We start from the raw sequence: 26,237 nt of genomic DNA on the forward strand, positions 1-26,237 counted from the left end.
TCATTGTGCATAATGTTGGGTAAATTTCTCATCTTTGCTTGAAGTTGTGATCACTACCTCTTTGTTGGTTGGTGGTTTGATTTGGTGGTGCTTGTTGCGATGCAATTTGTGATTGATGATTTGAGGTATAACACATGATTGATCTATTCTCTTGCCAATTGCCTTGTTAACCACTTAATAAATGAATAAATTCTTGATCTTGTGTGTTATGCTTTGCTAGTGAAGGCTTATGTGAGATTCCGGTCATGGTTGTTTTGCTAGAACTTGCCTAATTACTCCCCAAGTGAAGTCTAAGGTTTGCATGCTTAGAAATGATTTAGGCCATTTTTGTTTAGCCCGAGCCTTTCAAGCCTACCCTTTACACATGTGTTTACCACTAGTTGTCCCCGTTGAGCCTTTTGTGTTTGTTTAATAAGTGCTAAGCACTTGTCCCTTCATTGTGATTGTTTTTCCTTGTGTTAACCCTCATCATTTAACCCTTAACCCCTAGCCAAAATATTTCCCTCCACCCTTGAGAGAATAGAGCATTTATTCTTTTTCTTGGAAGAGATCTTTATTGGAGCTTGTTTTGTTAGCAATCCTCTTGATAATTTTGTTTAAGTGTGGGGGTCTTGATTCGTTGAATAAGTTTGTTGGTTGATTTGAAATGAAAAAAAAAAAAATGAAAAAAGAGAATGTTGAGAAAATTGAAAAAAAAAAAAAGGTGTTGAAAAAGAGATGAATTGAGAAAAATGAAAAGAAAAGAAGAAGAATAAAAGTTTGAAGTTTGTTTTGAGATTTAATTTGTACTCAACCCCCACCACTTTAGAGGTTTGTTTGGTCCTTAAGTCTTATTTGCTCCTTAGTCCATAGAAGTTATATCTCTTCTAGCTCCAATTGTGAATAAATGTGAAGTTCTCTCCTTTGTTTATTTTCCTTACCCCTTCTTTGTTAACCATTCACCCTTAGCCCCATTACAAGCCAAATAAAAGTCCTACTTGATCTTAGCATGCAATCATAGAGTTGAACTAGTGGGAGTATGAAGGGCAAGCCTATGGAATCTCATTCAAAGCCAAGTTTTGCATAATCTCAACTTAGCATTTGTGCACACTTGATCATCACACACTTAAATAGTTTTGGTGCTTGGTTATTGGCTTGAGAATTGAACTTGTGTGGAAGGCTAAAATGATTCTTGAAACAAGTTGTCTTGTAGCAAGTTGGTTTGTGGTTTGATAGGTTGTGCAAAGTGGGAGTGTGATCAATTTCATTGCTAGGATGGTGATTTATTTCTTGTTTTTGCTTGAGGACAAGCAAAGGTTTAAGTGTGGGGGAGTTGATAAGCGCTTATTTGTCTATATTTTTGCTCCTTTCACTAAGCCATTTTGTTTATAGATCATTCCAAATTTCATTAGATTAGGACTAATTTGTGTTATTTTGCAAGGAATTTGGTTTGAAAAGCTTTGGAAGCAAAAATGAATAATTTCATGCATTTTGAAGGACATTGGAGTCAAGTGGAGCATTATGGATACATTTAGGGTTCATGGGAGCCAAGGAGAAGCTAAGATGATGGACAAAACACTTCCAAGGAAGCCTAAGAGTGGTGTATTCAATGGTCTTAATCATTTGGGCAAACCAAAGCAAAAGAGAAGCAAAAACTCATGGAATTGAAATTCCCGACCTGCACGTCGATACCTTAGTTTTTGGACCATATCTCGGCCTAGAAATGTCCAAATGCAGTGATTTTTGCTCCATTGGAAAGAAGACTCGAAGAGCTGCAACTTTCATGAAGACATCGAAGCCTAATTCTGAGCATAAAGTGGTCAAAATCAGCCTACAAGTCGGAGTTGCGTTGCAGAGAAGCACTCGACGCGTCGAGAATTTTCTCGACGCGTCGAATCTGGGCAGTGTGATCGCGTTTTGCAATCTGTAAATTCTCGACGCGTCGAGCCCCCCGTCTCTGCTCTATTTTAGCTGAGTTTTCACTCATTTGTACTCGGTTTTGAACCCCATTCGAACCCTAACTATTTTCTACTCTTTCTTTTCATATTTTAGTGTTAGATTAGGTGTAGATTTAGGTTCTTTATCATATTTCAAGCTTGTATTCAAGGAATCAACACTTGGATTCCAAGATTTACCATCCATGTCTTAGTGAAGTTTTCTTCTCCCTTTTATCTCTTTATCTTGCAATGTTTATGCTTTACATTTATGTTTTTGTGTTCTTTATGCTATTGAATCATGAGTAGTTAGTTTATGGACTTGAGTTAGGGTTGTATTATATATCTTGATGCTTGATTTGTGATTATTGCATAAAGGGGATTTTACCTACCTAGGGTTCTTGAGTTTATGAAGGATTTGTGTTTGTATTTTGTTAATGCTTGGTGTACAACATTCATTGACATGTTTTGGAGGATTATTGGCCTCAATGAGAGTTGGGTCAAGATTCCAAGCCACTCCTTGCATAAATCCGATTTTTCCTATGAAAATGGGAGAAATTGGGGGTTTTAGATGCTTTGTGTTCTTGAAGAACTTGGAGTTGATTCACCACGAGAGTGGGGCAATTCCTTGTTCTAATCCTAGCTAATTTGCTCACGTGAGTGACTTATAGACTAGGATTCCTACGTGCATCCCCTCTATTCCTTGGTTGTGTGATTTTCCCCAATCCTTAGGTTGTGCTATGCATCTAGATGATAATGCTCCCTAGCTTGAGTCCTATTTCTTTATTTTGTGTTTATCTTTGTGTATATGTGTTAGTCTTATCATTTCCTTAAACTTGTAGTTTTCTTAGCTTCTTGTTGATTTCCTTATGCTAGTGCCTAGTTTATTGTGATTGTATATTGCGTGCCATATCCCCCAATCCCCTGAGGACGATATAACACCCGAGCTCACATCTTATTTTTGCTACAATCAATAGGGGATTTTAATAATCTTCTCTATCAACATGAAAAGAGGGGGGGGGGGGGGGGGGGGGAAATCCATACCCGAATCGCCTCTTGCGAGGGTTTGGGGAAACCATTGATGTGTGTGGTTTGGTGCAGATGCCGATGAGGGGCCGCCAGTTTACATGGGATAAAAGTAAAGGCACGGTGAATTGGATACAAGAGAGGCTTGATAAGGTGCTTATTACGGAGGAGTGGGGTGGTATGAATGAGAATGCATGGGTGGAGAATTTGCAGACTAGAGAATCAGATCACTCGGCTCTTTTCCTCAATATAAATGCTCTCAGTATGCGTAGGGTAAGAGGACCGAGGAGGTTTAGATTTGAGAATGCATGGTTATTGGATGAGGGGTGCAAGGAGGTGGTGGAGACAGCATGGCAGGAGGGGAGGCCGGAGGGCTTGTTGCACTGTCAGCAGCATTGTGGTATGAAATTGATGCGATGGGGGGGGGGGTGACCAATTTCATAAGTTTGGTCACCGAATAGGGCAGTTGCGGAAGCAGCAAGAGAAGTTCTGTGATGTGACGAATCCGGTCGCATTGGCCGAATTCCAACAGAATGAGAATCAGTTAAAGCAATTGGAGGCCCAGGAGGATGTATTTTGGAGGCAGCGTGCGAAACAACACTGGCTCCGGGGTGCAGATGCAAACACCAAGTTCTACCACAGGTATGCTTCTGCCCGTAAAAAGAAGAATTTTATTGCTAGTATTAAGAATGAGGGTGGGGATTGGGTGGAGGATACAGATATGCATTCGGTGATTCTGGATTATTTTAAGAGCATATTTACTACGAGTAATTTGAGCTGTGATGATCCCCTCTTTAATGATTTTGCCCCTCGTGTGTCGAATGAGAATAATGAGATGCTGGATCAGCCTTTTTCGAAAGAAGAGGTAAAAACAGCACTTTTTACTATGTTCCCAGATAAAGCACCAGGCCCGGATGGAATGAATCCGGGTTTCTATCAGCACTTTTGGTCTGTTGTGGGGGATGATGTGTCTGGGTTTATATTGCATGCTTTGAACTCTGGGGTATTTCTTGAAGGACTGAACGATACTAACATAGTGTTGATCCCTAAAAAAGAGGTCCCAGAGTCTGTTGCAGATTTAAGACCGATTGCATTAAGCAATGTTATATATAGGATAATGGCAAAAGTGTTGGCAAACAGAATGAAAGCTTTAATGGGAGATATCATCTCGGAATCCCAGAGTGCGTTTATTCCTGGCAGGTTAATTACAGATAATATCTTGGTGGCAGCTGAGGTGGGTCACTACTTGAACAGGAAGCAGTGCGGTGTAGTGGGCTGGAGTGCACTGAAGTTGGACATGTCAAAAGCATACGATAGAATGGAATGGAGTTTTCTGGAAAGAATGTTGAAGGTGCTGGGTTTTAGTGATAAATGGGTTAATCTAATAATGTTGTGTGTGACAACAGTGAGCTATACTGTAATGGTGAATGGGGAGGTGGGGGGACGGGTCAAGCCGACACGTGGACTCAGGCAGGGAGATCCTCTTTCCCCTTATTTATTCATTATCTGTGCTGAGGCACTTTCGATGTTGTTGCAGAAGGAACAGATGGCAGGATCTATACATGGATGTAGAGTAGCCAGGGGTGCTCCCCCGGTATCTCATTTATTTTTTGCCGACGACAGCCTGCTTTTCTTTAAAGCAAATATTCAGGAGGCTACTGTGATTAAAGAATGTTTGATGAGGTATGAGAATTTATCTGGACAGGTGGTGAATTATAACAAGTCAAATATATGTTTTAGCCGAAATACCCACCACATGGTCAGAATGCAGGTGGCAAATTGTCTTGCGGTAGTGCAGGCTGATAATTTTGGGAAATATCTGGGCCTTCCATCGTTTGTGGGCAGAAATAAAAGAGCAGTTTTTTCTTATGTTGAAGGAAAAATCAGGCAGAGGATTGGATCGTGGAGCACAAAGTTATTGTCTCAGGCTGGTAAGGAGGTTTTATTGAAAAGTGTGGCTCAATCTATGCCAACTTTTTCAATGAGTGTGTTTTTGTTGCCTGAAACAGTTTGCCAATCTATTGAGAGAACCATGAATAGATATTGGTGGGGAAGTGGTAGAAGTAGGGGGATTCACTGGAAGGCATGGGATAAATTATGTATCCCCAAGAAATTTGGTGGTTTGGGTTTCAAGGAATTGAGAGCTTTTAATTTAGCTATGCTGGGTAAGCAGGCATGACGTTTTTTGACAAACCCAGAGTCTCTGGTGGCAAGAGTATATAAAGCCAGGTATTACCCCACTTCTAGTTTAGTTGATGCTTCTATTGGTAATTGCCCAAGTTTTTGTTGGAGAAGTATAATGGCAGCACTTCCAATAGTGGTGGCTGGGATAAGACGCAGGATTGGAAATGGTGAGACAACTCTGATTTGGGGACACCCATGGCTCCAGGATAATCCAAGTCCCTTGGTACAAACAATTATGCCTGAAGAGTTAAGAGAGGCACGAGTAGTAGGTTTGATTGATCCACAAACACGAACTTGGGATCCACATATTTTATCCGATTTATTTATCCCTGAGGATGTGAGCAGAATAGTTATGATCCCTGTTAGCCCTGATTATGATGACTCATGGTACTGGATGGGTGACCCAAAAGGAATTTATTCAGTAAAAAATGCTTACAGGCGTATTGTTGGTGATTATGAGAATAACCCGGGTGATTTTGATAAATGGGTTAAGATGTGGAAATTGAAAGTACCACCAAAGTGGAAGACATTTTTATGGAGAGCAGTATGTGATATTTTACCCACTACCACAAATTTAATTAATAAGAGGGTGGAGATTGACCCGGCATGTCCTATGTGCAGATTTAATAATGAAGATGTGTTGCATGCATTAGTTTATTGTGAATATTCTGTATTAGTTTGGAATATAACACAATTACCCGTCACGAATATTATTACAGATTCGTTTGCAGCATGGCTAACTGGGGCTATGACGATACTAACGGAGGAACAGACACAGCTCTTGGTGGGAATTCTATACAATATTTGGAGAAGCCGCAATACGGCCGTGTGGGAAGGGGCCATGTCACGGCCGCAGGCTGTTGTGAGGGGGGCGACAACACTACTGAAAGCTTATGGTGCAGTGCATGGCCGGCCCATGCGAGAAGATGTACAGCCACAATCCGAACCGGTATTGCCCGACAATCATATGCGATGTTATATAGATGCAGGGTATCGGCAGGAAACAGGGGAGGCTACGTATGGAATTGTGTTATTAGAGCCTGGAGGCTCGTTTGTGGCAGCAAAGAATGGCAGATCACCCGTTTGTTTCTCACCACTCATGGCGGAGGCTATGGCTTTTAAAGAGGCGCTCTCCTGATTAGTTGAAAGAAATACCAATTCGGCCAATCTGCTCACGGATTGTATGGTGCTGCGAAATACCATACACCACCAGACTACAACCATTCACTCGTATGCTGGGTTGGTAATTGACCAGTGCAAGACAATGATGTCTTTATTTAATTTAATTTCGTTAAGCTATGTGCCTAGACAGATTAATTTACATGCTCATACTTTAGCTTCGTTAGCTTTTACTCAGGAACATTCTATGTATTGGGAGTCTATCCCTCCTGACGCTATTATAGCTTTCATTAATTAATACAATCGGCGGATTGGTTTTTCAAAAAAAAAAAAAATCCAGTTTTTTAGTTTTTAGAATTTACGGGATCCTAGCTATTAGATTTCTCCAAAGGTATTATTGCGAATTGTGATGTATAAATTTGTAAACTGAACACAAAACATAACATTTTTAGAATTATTATTTCCAAACATGAAATCATTGGACTAACATTCTAATAAAAAGAAATGAGAGAATATTTAGTCACCTATGACATCCGATACAAAAATAAGATTAGTAATTACTACTCGACTAGCTAAGGAGAGGTTTGGTTAGATCAAATATATGTTCAAGGCATTGCCATAAAACCCTAATCTATCATCATGTGTTTAAATCATATCTAGCTAGTAATCCATAAATTTATCGGGTAATAATAACATAATAACTCACAAACGAACATTTCTTAAGTAGTTTGTGGTCGGCCTATTCCTATACATATGAAGAAGATTTTAATAACCCAATACTTTAATAGTACACTCTGTTTTCATTACATATAAAAAGAAAAAACGTACAAGTTAAAGGCCCATACACTTTTATTTAATCTGAGCAGAACTCGTTATCAATAATTCAGCACAACAAGCATTTAACGACAAGAAAATAAAATTCTCACCAGAAATACTTATGCTACCTAAGAATCATACGAACAAAATCATAATACAAGATCAGATCAGACTTGCACTAATTAATACGAGGCCAGAATGCCAAATAGTAGAGCCGAGAGCTGAGAATGAAATTAATTTGATAGTCCTACTTACGTTTGTTCAATTTGACCTTTAAACCATTTTTCTTTTCTAAGAGGATTGACTCGGAAATTTGAACGGCTTGTGGATGATGAGGTTCCACCAGTTGAAATTGATAATGACATATTATGGTAGCTGCAATCATTTTGATCATAGTGAAAGCCATATCCCTGCCTATGCAAGTTCTCGGTCCAGCATTAAAGGCTGGATACTTGTAAGAAGGTTGGTGTTTGATTCTACCATCTGATGAAATCCACCTTTCGGGCTTGAACTCCATGCAGTCTTTACCCCACACTGTATCCATCCTCCCCATGGAATAAAATGGCATTATTATTTTGGTCTTTGGAGTAACCACATGACCGCTGGGGAGAATATCCGTCTCCATCGGAGTCTTGTGGTTCAAAGGAACCGCAGGAAATAACCTGAGAGATTCACAAAAGGCAGCGTGGAGGTAGGTTAACTTCTGGCATTCTTCTACTTTAAAAACCTTGTTGTCTTGTTTGAGTTGAAGGATGTCGTGGAGGATCTTTGCTTCAACCTGAGGGTTTTGTGCAAGGAGCAGAAAGAACCAAGTGAGTGCTGAAGCCGTGGTGTCTCCTCCGGCGATGATCAATGTCACAAAGGTGTCTCTCAGAAACTGCATCGACTTTCCTCGGTGGGTTTCGATGTGTGACGTCAGCATGCCGGAGGAATCGTGTGGTTGCTGCTGGGTTTTGTTATTTAGCTGTTCCGTCCTCTCCTCAAGTATGGGATATATGAAGTTATCGAAAGTCCGATCAGCTTGAGTAAGCTTATTCTCTCTGTCAATCCCATAATATTTCTGCAGCTTCCAACACCTTTCCGGAAGTATATGTCTATATAGAATAGCGTTCACGGTATCCCTGATCGCCTCCCGGAATGGATGGTCGTCGGTTGGGTCAACGCAAAGACTGCCGGGATCCTTGTCCAGAAACTGCTGACAGCTTATGTCGAAAGCCATTCTCTGAAAAATCTCCTGCAAATCGAAGTGGGTCCCTTGTTGAGCGTAATGGTCAAGAACTGGAAACAACCCATTCTCGATCTTCTGCGACACGTTCCTCTCCAAGGAAGTGCGGAAGTTGGCCTGGTTCATGAGCGGCGGCGTGGTCTTCCGGTGAAGCTCCCATAGGTCCGAGTCCACGTTTATCATCCCATCTCCGATGATGTGAAATATTTTCCGGAAACCAGGACCCTTTGGATAGTTCTCGAAGTTTCTGCTGAGGATGTGATTGACATTAGCCGGGTCGCATGTGATAAGCATGTCCATGTTAGCAAACCATGGACCTTTGAACTCAAATGTCCCACCACATTGTCTGAGACCCTCTGTTAGATAATCGTGGATGTGGCCGGCGTTCTGTAGGAGCGCCGGCAACATTCCGATGACAGGCCAATTCGTGGGAAATAGGAATCGGCCGGTGTGTTTCCGCCAAATCTGCCGCGCCCATAGCCAACACAAAACACTACATAAAATAGCCACAAAATAATACTCTTTGAAGATTCTCATTGTATATCTGCTGGTTAGGTGATAGATTTGCAGTGACAAGTCGTAATCATATATATAAGTTTGAAGACCCACCACACTTTGTATTTTGGGTGCATGCAGCAGGTGAGGTTATAATAACTTATAAATAACGGGAGGTTACAACTCATAAATAGGTGCGTCATGATTATTTATAAGACACTATCTGTTTTGATCTATAATTTTGTAAACATTTTCAACAATCTCACTATCGAGATTCGAAACTATGAACACTCATTTAAAATAGTAACCAGGATATCATCACACAATATGATAGTTGATACTTGAGTACTCAAATTATTCAAATAGAATATAAAATTTTGATAAATGAACATCAAATATTTATATATTGTACTCCTTCCGTTACATTTTGTTTGTCTGACTCGGTTAATAAGGCTTGATTGAAGTATTTTTAATTTAATTTTTCAAAATATTAAGTTTAGTATTAATTAGTATATTAAATTTATATATTCAGAAACCATATTAAAATTAACGTACTATTAAACACAAAAAATAAATTTAAAATTAATTACAAATTACAAAAGAAAATAAATAATAAAGAATTTTTTTTTTATCAATGAATAGTACGTGTAGTAAACATGTTAGACAAAATGAGACAAAAGGAGAAATAGTTATTATAATTTCTAAGCTAAGTACAATATATAACCCAACTTTCATGAGATAACACAACTTATTTCTAAAAAATTACAACATATTTTTTAAAAAAATATCAAAATATATACACCGTATCTATTTCATAAAACTAACCATTCGAAATGATGGGTTACAGGATCATATTGAACCCGGTGGACGGTGGTCAGGATATTGAGGCTTTGGATTAAAATTTTGAAAAAATATAAAATAGATACTATATTTAAAAAATGATAAGAGTTCTAAAAAAAATACTTGATTTGAATTTATTAAAAATAAAAATAAAATAAAATAAACTTTAAAAAGAAAAAAATATTATAGTGACAGTGTACATAATTAATGATTTCGGCCTTTCGAGTTGTATGAAGACATAATGTGACATTTATATTCCACAACAAACCATTAATAAATACATGTATTATGTAATTATATTATTATTTAAATAAATATGTGAAAAAGGGAAAATAATTTTAAAAAGCATTAATATGTGAAAATAAAATTGGAGTCAAACTGTATTTTAAAGTTGTTTTAAATTACTTAATTTAAAAAATGTGTTTTTTCTCCATAATTAATTTAGTTAATTTTTTATTTGTAAAATAAATATGTTTGAAATGAAAAAAAAAATTACACAATAGACTGGAATTAGAAATACTTAAAATTAAAACATGATGAATTTCATTACTACTCTAGTAAAATTAGTTTAGGAAGTACAGAAGATAATAAATTTAATACCAACTATAATATTAAAATATGATTTTATAATGAATTCAAACTTTTACGACAATAACAAAGGATCGACTTATTTAGGTTATTTATTTATGATTCAAGACCTCAACACATAAACAATATTGTTGAAAAATGATTAGTTTAATTTGTAAACCATTTGAGCTGATAGTCTCACAATTCGAACTCATGACTTTTAGTCTAGCTCTAATACCAAATTGAAGCATGTGCTCCATCTCAACTAAAAACCTAAACTGATAGTTGGATTGTACATTAATGGTTATATCAACAGTTTCAACTTTCAAACCATGCATGCTTCTTTTCAATATGAATTGAATCCATAATTTGATGAAGACAACTTGCTACATCAAATCAGTATTTAATGAAATGCAGTACATTTGTTGTGTAATAAACCACAAACCTAACCATTCTAGCTAGTTAAATTATAGGATTATGGATGAAATTTGGTTTCTTAATGGATTATACATAGTGGCCTGGGTTGATTATGCTAGTATAAATGCATAATTAAGTAGGAGTTAAGAGTAAACTCAACAATATAATTCTTTTTTTGTGATTTTTGCGGTGACACGTAAGAAAGAGAGTGAAGAAAAAAGGAAAAAAGAAGGAAAAAAAATTTGGGTAGTTTTGAATATTTTTTAAAGGATAGCACCTCTGCGCCCAAACAAGGCTATATAAATAAGCCTTGCACATTTCTTAAAGATGATAGAGAGAATAAGACTACCTCTCAGGCTTAAGCATTATACAGTCTTCATCCCGCAATTGATAGTTGAGAGGAAGTTCATGTACATTAATGGTGTCATCAATATAATTAAGTATGTTTGCTGAGCTTTCAAAAAAAAAAAGTACGTTTGCTGAGCTTAACTTTCAAACCATGTTCCTTTTCACCTCATATAATAAGTAACTCGTAAGTCATGATGGACACCTAGCAAATAAAAAAAACAAACAAATTAAGGTATGTTTTGCGATTGTAAAAATGAACGAAAAGGGAATAGAAAGTAACACCAAAATTTCAAATTTCTTATACAAAAGAGATGAAAATTTAAAATTTTAAAATTCATAAATCCCTAAGAAGAAAAATCCACATCCAAGAATGCAAAACGAAAACACATTAAAGCATTACCCCAAGAAAGAAGATTTAGATTTCAAATTATCCGAAAATTTCTTCCCTCTGACCACATATGATCTTGATACTCCTGACAAAGAATAGGGCCGTGTCTTCAGATAATTTCACCTCAAAATCTCAGAAATGATCAACGCGAAGTGACTGGACGACGAACAATAAGTGGTCACCACATTCTTCAGGTTAGCCAAAACAATGGTCTTTTGAGAAATTTGGTGTTTCAATCGCTTAAATCTCTCGTTGTGTTTTATATAACAACTGAATAAGTAAAAAACAATTACAATCAAAGTGGTCCTCCGACTTTTAAATTTTTAATCAAAATGGTCTCCGTTAGCTTTGACGTGCATGGAGTTGGTGTTAAAACGAAGGGTAAAATGAGTAATTCAGATTTTGCACTCCAATTTAATAAGTCTGCGACTCCCTTTCAACAGTTTGCACACATTTTTCTTTAAATTAAACTTTTGCATTCCTCAATATGCGGACAAACCTGAGCACTCGACCCTGGCCTGGGGTTATTATTTTGTTCATTTTCGCCCCTCTCTCTTTCTTTAATTATCATTTAATGATCGAATTAATGTGATATGGAAGTTGCCCTTTCAATTAAATTTATTTTGATTTAATTATCCAATTTTTTATTTTTTAGAATTTACGGGATCCTAGCTATTAGATTTCTCCAATGGTATTATTGTGATGTATAAATTTGTAATTGAACACAAAACATAACATTTTTAGAATTATTATTTCCAAACATGAAATCATTAGACTAACATTCTAATAATAATAAAAAAAAGAGAATATTTAGTCACCTATGACATCTAATACAAAAATAAGATTAGTGATTGCTACTCGACTAGCTGAGGAGAGGTTTGGTTAGATCAAATATATATTCAAGGCATTGCCATAAAACCCTTATCAATCGTCATGCGTTTAAATCATATCTAGCTAGTAATCCATAAATCTATCGGGTATGTAATAATAACATAATAACTCACAAACAGAGTACATTTCTTAAGTAGTTTGTGGCCGGCCTATTCCTATACACATAAAGAAGATTTTAATAACCCAATACTTTATTAGTACACACTGCTTTCATTACATATAAAAAAGTAAAAAGGTACAAGTTAAAGACCCATATACTTTAATTGAGTTTTTTCCCAAAATGGTCCCTCGACTATTGCTCATTCTCAATTTTGCATTTTGACTTTTAATTGCACCCAATGTGGTCCCTTGACTTTTAAAAACTCCCCCAAATTGGTCATCCGTTAGAAATTCCGTCTATTGAGTGTTAAAATGAAGGGTATTTTCGTCCATTTACCTATTATATGCCTAATATACTCTGAAAAATAGTCAAGGGACCATTATGGGAATAGTCGAGGGATCATTTTGAGAAAAACTCATTTATTTATTTCATTTTTGTTTATTTCCATTTTTGTAAGACTATCAAATTAGAGTTTCTATACATTTTTTTTACAAATATAAATAGTTAAAATCCACCATCAAACCTCCAAATTTTAAACTTTCTATACAAATTTGTTCCTTCTGTCTAAACATACAAACTTTTCCTCTAATCCTATCAAGTTTTACAATAAGTTCTGTAAATTTCAAAAATATAATACTCATATACTTTTTATGTTCACACACACACTAAAACTTCAATAGACAATCAATCACTATGTATCATATTAAATATTATTTTTACCATTGAAAATAACATTACTATTTTTATCAGTTTAGACACCCAAAATGTACTCTTCACTTCTCGGTCACTATGCCTTTTGAAAATAAAATTATTATTTTTACAATCAATCGCTATGCTCTGGCACTTCTTCGAACTGAGAAGTAAGCGTCACTTCTCGATCAATGACAAAATCTTAGAAAATATTTTTGGAAAGTTGGCTTAACTTATCCTGTAAGGCCATTAGTTTCATTCCAAAGTTAGTACAAACCATCGCTACCATTTCCAAATGCCTATCTACCCAGAAGTACATCATGCTAAAGAGAGTCTAGAACTATGGCTATCAATTTTATGTCTTAAAGGACAAGTAAAATAAACCAAATGTAAAAATAATTAGCACAAAACAAACAATTCTAAACCTAAAGTCTCATCATTTACCAATATTACAAGTTCTTGTCATTTTGAAGTTTGTTTGTATTTTATATATGAATGTTAATAAACTTAAATTTGAAATTTAAACTTGTTTACCAAAGTACATAAAAAAAAATAATTTTATTTTAACTATAAAAATAATATTTAATGTAATACATAATGATTGATTGTCTTTTGAAGTTTTAATATGATTATATATATATATATATATATATATATATATATATATATATATATATATATATATATATATATATATATATGAACATAAAAAGATAAAAATAAAAAGTATATGAGTATTTAAATTTATTGTAAAACTTGATAGGGATACGGAAAAAATTTGTACGTTTATACAAAAGGAAAAAAATTGTAGAGAACGTTTAAAATTTTGAGATTTGATTGTGGATTTTAACTATTTATATTTGTAAGAAAAAAAATGTATAGAAATTGTAATTTGATAGTGTTAAAAAATGGAAATAAATAAATGAGTTTTTCTCAAAATGATCCCTCGACTATTTCCAAAATGGTCCCTCGACTATTTTTCAGAGTATATTAGGCATATAATAGGTGAATGGACGAAAATGCCCTTCATTTTAACACTCAATAGATGGAATTTCTAACGGAGGACTAATTTGGGAGAGTTTTTAAAAGTTAAGGGGCCACATTAGGCGCAATTAAAAGTCGAAATGCAAAATTGAGAATAAGCGATAGTCGAGGGACATTTTGGTAAAAACCTCTACTTTAATTTAACCTGAGCAGAACTCATTATTAATAATTCAGCACAACAAACATTTAACGACAAGGAAATAAGATTCTCACCAGAAAAACTTATGCTACCTAAGAATCATACGAACAAAATCATATATATATATATATATATATATATATATATATATATATATATTTCTTGTGTTAAAATTACTCTAAGCTAGTGTATATATATATATATATATATATATACTAGCTTAGAGTAATTTTAACACAAGATCAAATCAGACTTGCACTAATTAATATGAGGCCAGAATGCCAAATAGTAGAGCTAAGAGCTGAGAATGAAATTAAGTTGATAGTCCTACTTACGTTTGTTGAATTTGACTTTCAAACCATTTTTCTTTTCCAGGAGGATTGACTCGGAAATTAGAACTGTTTGTGGATGATTAGGTTCCACCATTTGAAATTGATAATGACATATTATGGTAGCTGCAATCATTTTGATCATAGTGAAAGCCATATCCCTGCCTATGCAAGTTCTCGGTCCAGCATTGAAGGCTGGATACTTGTAAGAAGGTTGGTGTTTAATTCCACCATTGGGTGAAATCCACCTTTCGGGCTTGAATTCCATGCAGTCTTTACCCCACACTGTATCCATCCTCCCCATGGAATAAAATGACATTATTATTTTGGTCTTTGGAGTAACAACATGACCGCTGGGGAGAATATCCGTCTCCATCGGAGTCTTGTGGTTCAAAGGAACCGGAGGAAATAACCTGAGAGATTCACAAAAGGCAGCGTGGAGGTAGGTTAACTTCTGGCATTCTTCTACCTTAAAAACCTTCTTGTCATGTTTGAGTTGAAGGATGTCGTGGAGGATCTTTGCTTCAACCTGAGGGTTTTGTGCAAGGAGCAGAAAGAACCAAGTGAGTGACGAAGCTGTGGTGTCTCCTCCGGCGATAATCAATGTCAGAAACTGCATCGACTTTCCTCGGTGGGTTTCAATGTGTGACGTCAGAATGCCGGAGGAATCGTGTGGTTGCTGCTGGGTTTTGTTATTGAGCTGTTCCATCCTCTCCTCAAGAATGGGATATATGAAGTTATCGAAAGTTCGATCAGCTTGAGTAAGCTTATTCTCTCTGTCAATCCCATAATATTTCTGCAGCTTCCAATCCCATAAGTCATGAGGGACACCTAGCAGATAAAAAAAAAACAAACAAATTAAGGTATGTTTTGTGATTGTAAAAATGAACGAAAAGGGAATAGAAAGTGACACCAAAATTTCAAGTTTCTTATACAAAAGAGATGAAAATTTAAAATTTTAAAATTCGTAAATCCCTAAGAAGAAAAATCCACATCCAAGAATGCAAAATGAAAACACATTAAAGCATTACCCGAAGAAAGAAGATTTAGATTTCAAATTATCCGAAAATTTCTTCCCTCTGACCACATATGATCTTGATATTCCTGACAAAGAATAGGACCGTGTCTTCAGGTAATTTCACCTCAAAATCTCAGAAATGATCAACGCGAAGTGACTGGACGACGAACAATAAGTGGTCACCACATTCTTCAGGTTAGCCAAAACAATGGTCTTTTGAGAAATTTGGTGTTTCAATCGCTTAAATCTCTCGTTATGTTTTATATAACAACTGAATAAGTAAAAAACAATTACAACCAAAGTGGTCCTCCCGACTTTTGAATTTTTAGTCAAAATGGTCCCCGTTAGCTTTGACGTGCATGGAGTTGGTGTTAAAACGAAGGGTAAAATGAGAAATTCAGATTTTGCACTCTAATTTAATAAGTCTGTCACTCCCTTTCAACAGTTTGCACACATTTTTCTTTAAATTAGACTTTTGCAATCCTCAATATGCGGGCAAACCTTAGCACTCGACCCTGGCCTGGGGTTATTATTTTGTTCATTTTCGTCTCTCTCTCTTTCTTTAATTACCATTTAATGATCGAATTAATGTGATATGGAAGTTGCCCTTTCAATTTAATTTAATTTGATTTAATTATCCAATTTTTTATTTTTTAGAATTTACGGGATCCTAGCTATTAGATTTCTCCAATGGTATTATTGTGATGTATAAATTTGTAAATTGAACACAAAACATAACATTTTTAGAATTATTATTTCCAAACATGACATCTAATACAAAAATAAGATTAGTGATTGCTACTCGATTAGCTGAGAAAATGTTTGGTTAGATCAAATATATGTTCAAGGCATTGCCATAAAACCCTTATCTATCATCATGTGTTTAAATCATATCTAGCTAGTAATCCATAAATCTATTGGGTAATAATAATAACATAATAACACACAAATAGAGTACATTTCTTAAGTAGTTTGTGGCCGACCTATTCCTATACACATGAAGAAGATTTTAATAACCCAATACTTTATTGGTACACACTACTTTCATTACATATAAAAAAAGTAAAGACGTACAAATTAAAAGACGCATACACTTTTATTTAACCTGAGCAGCAGAACTCATTATCAATAATTCTGCACAGCAAGCATTTAACAAAGACAAGGATATAAGATTCTCATAAGGAATACTTATGCAACCTGATCGAGAATCTTACGAACATAATAATCATATATATATATATATATATATATATATATGTATATATATATATATATATAATATAATATAAATACTAGAAAACTTTTAATACAAGATCATATCACACTTGCACGTACTAATTAATATGAGGCCGGATAGTAGAGCTGAGAAGAGAATGAAATTAAGTTGATAGTCTTACTTACGTTTGATGAATTTGACCTTCAAACCATGTTTCTTTTCGAGAAGGGTTGATTCAGTAAATAGAACTTTTGAATAATGTGGTTCCACCAATTGAAATTGATAATGACATATTATGGTAGCTGCAATCATTTTGACCATAGTGAAAGCCATATCCCTGCCTATGCAAGTTCTGGGTCCGGCATTGAAGACGGGATACTTGTGAGGAGGTTGGCTTTTGATTCCACCATCGGGTGAAATCCACCTCTCGGGCTTGAACTCCATGCAGTCTTCACCCCACACTGTCTCCAACCTCGCCGTGGAATAAAATGTCATTATTATTTTGGTGTTTGGAGTAACAACATGACCGCTGGGGAGAATATCCGTCTCCATCGGAGTCTTGTGGTTCAAAGGAGCCGGAGGAAATAACCTGAGAGATTCACAGACGGCAGCGTGGAGGTAGGTTAACTTCTGGCATTCTTCTACCTTAAAAACCTTCTTGTCTTGTTTGAGTTGAAGGATGTCGTGGAGGATCTTTGCTTCAACCTGAGGGTTTTGTCCAAGGAGCAGAAAGAACCAAGTGAGTGCCGAAGCCGTGGTGTCTCCTCCGGTGATGATCAATGTCAGAAAGGTGTCTCTCAGAAACTGCATTGACTTTCCTCGGTGGGTTTCGATGAGTGACGTCAGCATGCTGGAATCGTGTGGTTGCTGCTGGGTTTTGTTGTTGAGCTGTTCCGTCCTCTCCTCAAGGATGGGATATATAAAGTTACTGAAAGTGCGATCAGCTTGAGTAAGCTTCTTCTCTCTGTCATTCCAATATTTCTGCAGCTTCCAACACCATTCCGGGAGTATATGTCTGTAGAGAATAGCGTTTACGGCATCCCTGATCGCCTTCAGGAATGGATGTTCGCCGGTTGGGTCAACGCAAAGACTGCCGGGATCCTTGTCCAGAAACTGCTGATAGCTTATGTCGAAAGCCATTCTCTTGAAAATTTCCTGCAGATCGATGTGGGTCCCTTGTTGAGCGTAATGGTCAAGAACCGGAAACAACCCATTCTCCATCTTCTGCGACACGTTCCTCTCCAAGGAATTGCGGAAGTTGGCGTGGTTCATGAGCAGCGGCGTGGTCTTCCGGTGAAGCTCCCATAGCTCCGAGTCCACGTTTATCATCCCATCTCCGAGGATGTAAAATATTTTCCGGAAACCAGGACCCTTTGGATAGTTCTCGAAGTTTTTGCTGAGGATGTGATTGATGTTAGCAGGGTCGCAGGTGACAACCATGCCCATGTTAGCAAACCATGGACCTTTGAACTCAAATGTCCCACCACATTGTCTGAGACCCTCTGTTAGATAATCGTGGATGCGGCTGGCGTTCTGTAGGAGCGCCGGCAACATTCCAACGACAGGCCAATTCGTGGGAAATAGGAATCCGCCGTTGTGTTTCCTCCAAATCTGCCGCGCCCATAGCCAACACAAAACACTACATAAAATAGCCACAACATAATACTCTTTGAAGAGTCTCATTGTATATCTGCTGGTTAGGTGATAGATGTACAGTGTCAAGTCGTAATCATATATATATATATATATATATATATATATATATATATATATATATGTTTGAAGACCCACCACAATTTATATTTTGAGTGCATGCAGCAGGTGAGGTTATAATAACTTATAAATAGCGGGTGGTTATAACTCATAAATAGTGGGGTCACTCAATTAACTTATTCCATGTTCTATTTGTAGATAGTCCTGATTATATATAAGGCAGTATCTATTTTGATATACGAGTATAATTTTGTAAATATTTTCGCCGGCGAAAAGAATCTAAATCTCACTATCGAGATTCTAAATTACGAGCGCTCATTTGAAATAGTAACTTGGATATCATCACACTATATGATAGTTGGCACTTGTATACTCAAATTATTCCAATAGAATAATGAGATGTTATGTTGTGGACTCGTGTCCAGCGTGCATCATGGGCACAGGTAACGGTGCCGTCAGGCACCGTTATCTTCCTTTTTTTTTTCTTTTTTTTTTAAAATTTAATTTAAGACTGCTTCGTTATAGGATTATATATTCGCAGCTGTGTTCATAATTTCATAACTGTACATTCATAATTCCGTAACTGTACATTCATAATTCCGTAACTGTACATTCATAATTCAATAACTGTAAATTCATAATTTTCGAATCTCTATGTTCATAATGTCAGAGTTCTGTGTTCATAATTTCATAACTGTACATTCATAATTCCATAACTGTACATTCATAATTCCATAACTGTACATTCATAATTCCATACTGTATATTCATAATTCCATACCGAACATTCATAATTTTCGAAGCTCTATGTTTATAATTCCATAACTGTACATTCATAATGTCATAACTGTACATTCATAATTTCATAGCGAATACACTGTTAACGCCGTTAACGGCCTTTCGAACAATTTTTTTTTTATAGTTAGAACAGCGTCGTTTTCAGGGAAAACGACGCCGTTTTAGAGTCGTGCACGTGCGCATAGCATAATTTGCCTAGAATAATATAAAAATTTTGACAAATTAACATCAAATATTTATATCTTGTACTCTTTCCGTCACATTTTGTTTATCTGATTTGGTTAATAAGGCTTGACTGAAGTATTTTTAATTCAATTTTTCATAATATTAAGTTTAGTATTAATTAGTATATAAAATTTATATATTTAAAAACTATTTTAAAATTAAAGTACTATTAAATACAAAAAAAAAAATTAAATTTAAAAATAATTACAAATTACAAAAGAAAATAAATAATAAAGAAAAAGTTTGTTTGATCAATGAATAGTGCGTGCACTAAACATGTTAGACAAAATGGGACAAAAGGAGAAATAGTTATTATAATTTTCAAGCTAAATACAATATATAACCCAACTTTCATGAGATAACACTTCTAAAAAAATTACAACATATATATATATATATATATATATATATATATCAAAATATATACACCGTGTCTATTTCATAAAACTAACCATTCCAAATGATGGGTTACAGGATCATATCGAACCTGGTGGATGGTGGTCAAGATATTGATGCTTTGGATTAAAAATTTTGAAAAATATAGAGCAGATACTATATTTAAAAAAGGAATAAGGGTCAAATTGGTCACTGAACGTAACGCGATAGTGCAACCAGACCACTGAACCTAAAAAATGTTCAATTACCCCACTCAACAGCGCAAATCCCTCCAATTTTACCTATTAGCCGGTTTTCATCCATCCTTTCCGGTTGCCTTGCTGACTGGACTCTTACGTGGCATTTTTTTTTCTCTTTTCCTTTACTTTTCCTTTCTTCCTAATCTTCTTCTTTCTTCCATCTGCTATCCTCATCCTCCGGCAACAATCTCCCCTTCTTCCATATCGTAATCAATCCCTAAATTCAATCTGCCCACTACCACACCCATTGCACCGCTGCCAAGTGCTTTCTTTTCGTTCTCAATTTTAGCCCCAGCCTCGGAAATCTCATTTTCGGACTTGGAATCACTCTCTTCGTGCTTCTTGCTGCGGCGATCGTGGCGGTGATGGTGACGGCGTTTTGATGACTCCTTACCACAGAAACGACAAAGAGTTCACTTTATACCAACTAAACTCAAAAGAAATACATACCCAACGGAAAAAATACTTCTTGAGAATTAATTGTAGAAATAACCAAATAGTTGCTTGTTTGACTACCAATGTACATTCTGGGTCCACCAGGCACCTCATGGAAGGCATGTGAGCCGTTCATCTTCATCCTAAGAGTAAGAGTATGCATCTGTAGAAGAAACCTTAAGTGCAAAATTTTGAACAACTCACTGAATTTTCAGTACACAGAAAGCTAGATCAATAACATGGGGGAGATACGAACCTGATCTGAGAGGAGTCGGAAGAGTCAATTTAAGAGAGAGATAGAGAAATAGAGAGAGAGAGAGAGAGTTTAGTGAGAGGATGAAGATGAAGAGAAAGAAAAAGGAAGATGGGGCCTGCCGCCAGTCGCTTCTCCTCCACCGCCAATTACTTCGCCGCCGCCTCCAATCGCTTCTCCTACTCCACCAACTGCTTCACCCCCTCCCCACCTGTCTCTGTTTCATCCCCACCCCCAGCTCCCGTCTATTCTCCACCGCCCCCCTCACCATCTCCACCGCCACCTCCTGTCCATTTTCCACCGCCTCCTCCGGTATACTCTCCACCACCGCCCCGGTCTATTCTCCACCTCCCCCACACCTGTTCCGTCCTCGTAGCATGGGCAGAACAAGCCGGAGTACGATCACCAACGACCAGATGGAAGAAAGAAGAAGATTTGGAAGAAAGAAAAAATAAAGAAAAGGAGAAAAATGCCACGTAAGAGTCCAGTCAGCAAGGCAACCGGAAAGGATGGATGAAAACGGGCTAATAGGTAAAATTGGAGGGATTTGCGCTGTTAAGTGGGGTAATTGAACGTTTTTTAGGTCCAGTGGTTTGATTGCACTATCGCGTTACGTTCAGTGGCCAATTTAGCCCTTATTCCTTTAAAAAATGATAAGTGTTTAAAAAATTACTTGATTTGAATTTATCAAAAAGAAAAATAAAATAAAATAAACTTTAAAAAGAAAAAAAAAACATTATAGTGACAGTGTACATAATTAATGATTTCGGCCTTTCGAGAAGACATAATGTGACATTTATATTCCACAACAAACCATTAATGAATACATGTATTATAATAACTGAGAGAGGTCCAAAATCAATATTGTATGTTTATGTATTAATGTACTAGTAAATTATTCGTACAATCGAATCAATCGTATTCTTATTGCCCACACAGTACTGTAGGTGTTCATGGCATTGAGCAAAACAACAGTTGGGACCATTATGTACAGATTTTTTTTTTTTTTTTATAGCTAAAACAATAAGAGATAAAATGGAATCTAATTTTACCAAACACTTTCAATCATAACAGCTCTTTAGTTTTCAGCTCTGAGCTTAAAGCTGTTTCAGCTTTAAGCTCCTAGCTTATAGATTTTCAGTTAGGTTTGCCAAACAGAGTCAACAGCTAGCTTAACAACTCTTCAGTTTTCAGCTCTGAGCTTATAGCTTTTCAACTTTCAGCTCCTTTTCAGCTTTCAGCTCCTAACTTATAGCTTTTCAGCTAGGTTTGCCAAACAGAGCCTGTGTAAGTGTGTGATTCATTGTTCGTCTACAATCCGATTTAATGTAAGATTTATACTCCCCAACAAACTACTGCAAAATACATGTATTGTAACGAATGAGAGGGGTCCAAAGTTTGTATGTGGTAGGGTTTTCTATTTTATTTTATTTTTGCCACAAATCTATTAATGTATTATTCATTTATGTGCGACTGCAAAGCATGCAAAATATATTAACCTCAACAATATATATATTTTTTGTGATTTTTGCGGTGACACGTAGGAAAGAGAGTGAAGAAAAAAGGAAAAAAGAAGGAAAAAAAAGTTGGGTAGAAGGATAGCACCTCTGCGCCCAAACAAGGCTATACAAATAAGCCTTGCCCATTTCTTAAAGATGATAGAGAGAATAAGAGATTTTTGAAAGAAAAGAAAAACACTTTGTCACCTAAAATCTTTGGGAGTTCTTGCGTGTCCGACCGGTGGACGGACTAGAGACTGAACAATTGGATGGCTCAAGGTTTTTTATTCTGCCAAAGCACGCTTCAAGAGAAAATTAAATCGTTAAACCCTCTATTTAACGTAGAATCTTTAAAAAAAAAAAAAATTGATGCTTCCGTTGCACATATGTATGTTGTTCTTAACATTTGTTATTTTTTTTATGCATGTGATAACACTTATATTTTTTCTTTAAATTTGCCACAAATAATGTATTAATGTACATTAATGGTGTCATCAATATAATGAAGTATGTTGGTTGAGCCTAACTTTCAAACCATGTTCCTTTTCACCCCATATTATAAGTACAATTGATAGTTGAGAGGAAGTTACACATATACATTGATGGTGTCATCAATATAATTACGTACGTTTGTTGAGCTTAACTTCCGAATCATGTTTCTTTTCAAAATGAATTGAATCCTTAATTTGAAGTGGGTAAAAGCCATCATCATCAACCAACTAACAATGATAGTGACATATAATGCTCGCTGCAACCATTTTCATTACCATGAACGTCATACCCCTACTCATGCAAATTCTCGGTCCAGTCTTGAAGGTTGGAAACTTGTGAGGTGGTTAGCCGCTTGATGCCTCTGTTGGGTGAAATCCACCTTTCAAGCTTAACTCTCACTAGTACAAATAGTACTTTTAACGTTGGTTATTTATGAGTTAATACTTAAAATGGTCTTTGACTATAGTGAATTCTTTTCAATTTCGTCCTAAACGACTTAAGTGACCTAATGTAGTCCCAGACTTTTGTTATTTGCTCAATTTAGTCCTCTGTTTGTTATTCCGTCAAATTAGTGTTAAATAAAAGGATAATTTACTAATATCAATATTGGTCTCTCTTTACTCTCAATCCTGCAAAGTGCGAAATCTCACTTTCTTTTATGAATTACTCTCATAATTACTTGCAGATCTGCGAATCAAATTTTATATTCGCAAGCTTGTGAGTAATTCGTAAAAGAAATTAAGAGTGAATTCACACTTCGCAAATCTATGAGTAAAGAGATACCAATAGTGAAATTACTGAAGTTGTCCCTCTATTTAACGCCAAATGTACGGAATAACAAACAGAGGACTAAATTGAGCAAAAATATAAAAGTATGAGACTATATTAGGTCACCGAAGTCGTTTAGGAAGAAATTTAAAAAATCATTACAGTCGAGAACCATTTTAGATATTAACTCGTTATTTTATATATACGACGACGATTTTTTTGTTCGACGTCGTTATTTCTTACGTAATAACTAAATGATACGACGTCGGTTATAAAAAAACTAACATATATTTTTTTAAAAAAATTAAATAAATACATACGAAATTTGTTTTTAACAAAAATCTGACGTCGTATGATTATATTATATATAATATGCAGATACCACGTCAGTTATTTAAAATAACCGACGTAATACTGTTTTTAAATTTTTTTAAAAATATATACGATGTGGAATTAATGTTATGGAATGGGACATATATGATATGGAAGTAGCCCTTTCAATTTAATTTATTTTGTTTTAATTATCCAATTTTTTCTCAAATTTTTCTAGAATTCAGAGATCCTATTAGATTTCTCAAATGGTATTATTATGATGTATAAATTTGTAAATTGAACACAAAAAATTATTATTATTTCCAAACATGAAATCATTTGACTAACATTCTAATAAAAATAAATGAGAGAATATTTTGTTATCTTTGAAGTTTTATGAAAAAATAAAATTAGTGATTACTAGCTGAGGACAGGTGTGGTTAGACCAAATATATATATATATATATATATATATATATATATATATATATGTTCAAGAGAATCAAGACATTGCCATGAAACCCTTATCGTGTGCTTAAATCATATCTAGTAATTCATTCCTCCATCCGATCCCGTAATAATTACACCACGGAGTACATTTCGTTTTATGTAGTTTGTGGCCTATATATTGATATACACACGAATAGAAGTTACTCATATGGGATACTTTAAATTATTAGTACAATTATTACACACATAGCGCTCACGAAAAAAATTAAAATAAAAATTACACACATAGCCTTCATTACATATAAATACTCCATAGTAAAGACGTACTAGATCCATACACTTTTATTTAACCTTAACAGAACTCATTATCAATAATTTTGCACAAGCATTATATTTATCAATGACAAGGATATATATAAGATTATCATAAGGAATACTTATGCTAGCTGCCTGAGAATCATATCATACGAACATAATCATAAATACTTTTAAAACAAGACTTGCACTAATTAATATGAGGATAGTAGCTAGAGAGCTGAGAATTACGAATGAAATTAAAGTTCATAGTCTTAATTAGTTACTACTTACATTTACTGAATTTGACCTTCAAACCATTTTTTTTCAGAAGGATTGAATCGGTAATTAGAACTTGAGGGTTTTGTGCAAAGAGCAGAAACAACCAAGTGAGTGTCGAAGCCGTGGTGTCTCCTCCGGCGATGATCAATGTCACAAAGGTGTCTCTCAGAAACTGCATCGGCTTTCCTCGGTGGGTTTCGATGTGTGTTGCCAGTAATCTTTGGGAGTTGTCGCGTGCCGGACTGATGGATAGATTAGAGGCCGAACAATTGGACGACTCATCATTTTTTTATTCTATCAAAGCACGCTTCAAGAGTAAAATCATTAGCATTTGTTATTTTTAACGTAAAATCTAAAAAAAAAAAAAAGAAAAGAAAAAAAAAAGCAATTGATGCTTCTGTCACGCATATATATGTTTTTCTAACATTTGTTATTTTTATGCCTGCATATGATAACACTTATATTTGACTATATTTAACCCCTATTTTATTATATTTGATGCTCATTATTATGGATTGTAAAGTTGAAAAATTTGATTAATTGATGTGTCTTTGCTCATAGTTACATTCAGTTACACAACAAATAAAAACGAAGTAGGATCGATTTTGACAAATTAAGGAGTTAATGAGCATATAAGATGGAAGCAGAAGGTCATAGTTGTCAACATAAACTCATAAAGCATTCTTGTAAATCCTTAACCTTTTTCAATTTTTTTTTTAAAAAGAAAAAAAAATCAAACTTGATATCAAAAACAATACCGGGAACTCTTGTTTACTCAAGATACATTCAATGATTAATTAATGAATGTAATATTTGTAATCAAATTCCATAATTGTGTGTTGTATTACTCATTCATATTGTACTAGCTAAATGGAACTCCTCTCTGAAACGCTCTCGGAATCCCTCTCGAACAACCCTTCAACATCGGCGACGAATCGTTCGCCGGAAGAACAGGATCTTTTAGAAAGAAGCACAAAGAAATCGAAAAGAGATCGTGATCAAATGGAGAATACGAGTCAACCACAGACAGTATCAATGGTTCAAGAAACCCCTATGGGTGAGGCAGGGGCTAGTACACCAGAAACCAGTCAGCAAAGAATCTTTACGGCGACCCATAGCCGAGCTTGGAATCAAAGAATTCCTGCCCAACCCCAAGAAGACGACGAGGTGTCAGATGACGATGAAATGGATCAAGATGCAGCCGCTTCCGAATATCCAGTAATCCGTGTGACAAAAGAAGAAAAGGAAAGGCTCCGCCGCCCTTGGCGCAGGTCGTTGATTCTTCGACTCCTGGGACGAACGGTTAGCTATTCCTA

The 26,237-nt window shown here is 35.6% G+C and overlaps 2 protein-coding genes across 2 annotated transcripts in view; both read right to left on the reverse strand.

Annotated features, from left to right (window-relative positions):
- On the reverse strand, nt 1-18,407 carry LOC109178045 (alkane hydroxylase MAH1-like). Its single transcript, XM_019327540.1, has 3 exons — nt 17,168-18,407; nt 2,590-2,595; nt 1-93 (listed from the first exon to the last, which is right to left on the reverse strand). The coding sequence occupies exons 1-3, from the start codon at nt 18,317-18,319 to the stop codon at nt 1-3; spliced, it is 1,251 nt and encodes a 416-aa protein (XP_019183085.1). The 5' UTR covers nt 18,320-18,407.
- LOC109178023 (alkane hydroxylase MAH1-like) overlaps nt 16,865-26,237 on the reverse strand; it is an 18,234-nt gene continuing 8,861 nt past the window's right edge. The window contains exon 2 of the mRNA XM_019327521.1: nt 16,865-16,927. The gene's annotated coding sequence lies outside the window, so the exon portion shown is untranslated. The remainder of the gene's footprint in view (nt 16,928-26,237) is intronic.

The sequence above is a fragment of the Ipomoea nil genome, unplaced genomic scaffold (assembly GCF_001879475.1).
Source record: "Ipomoea nil cultivar Tokyo-kokei standard unplaced genomic scaffold, Asagao_1.1 scaffold0813, whole genome shotgun sequence".
NCBI lineage: Eukaryota > Viridiplantae > Streptophyta > Magnoliopsida > Solanales > Convolvulaceae > Ipomoea > Ipomoea nil.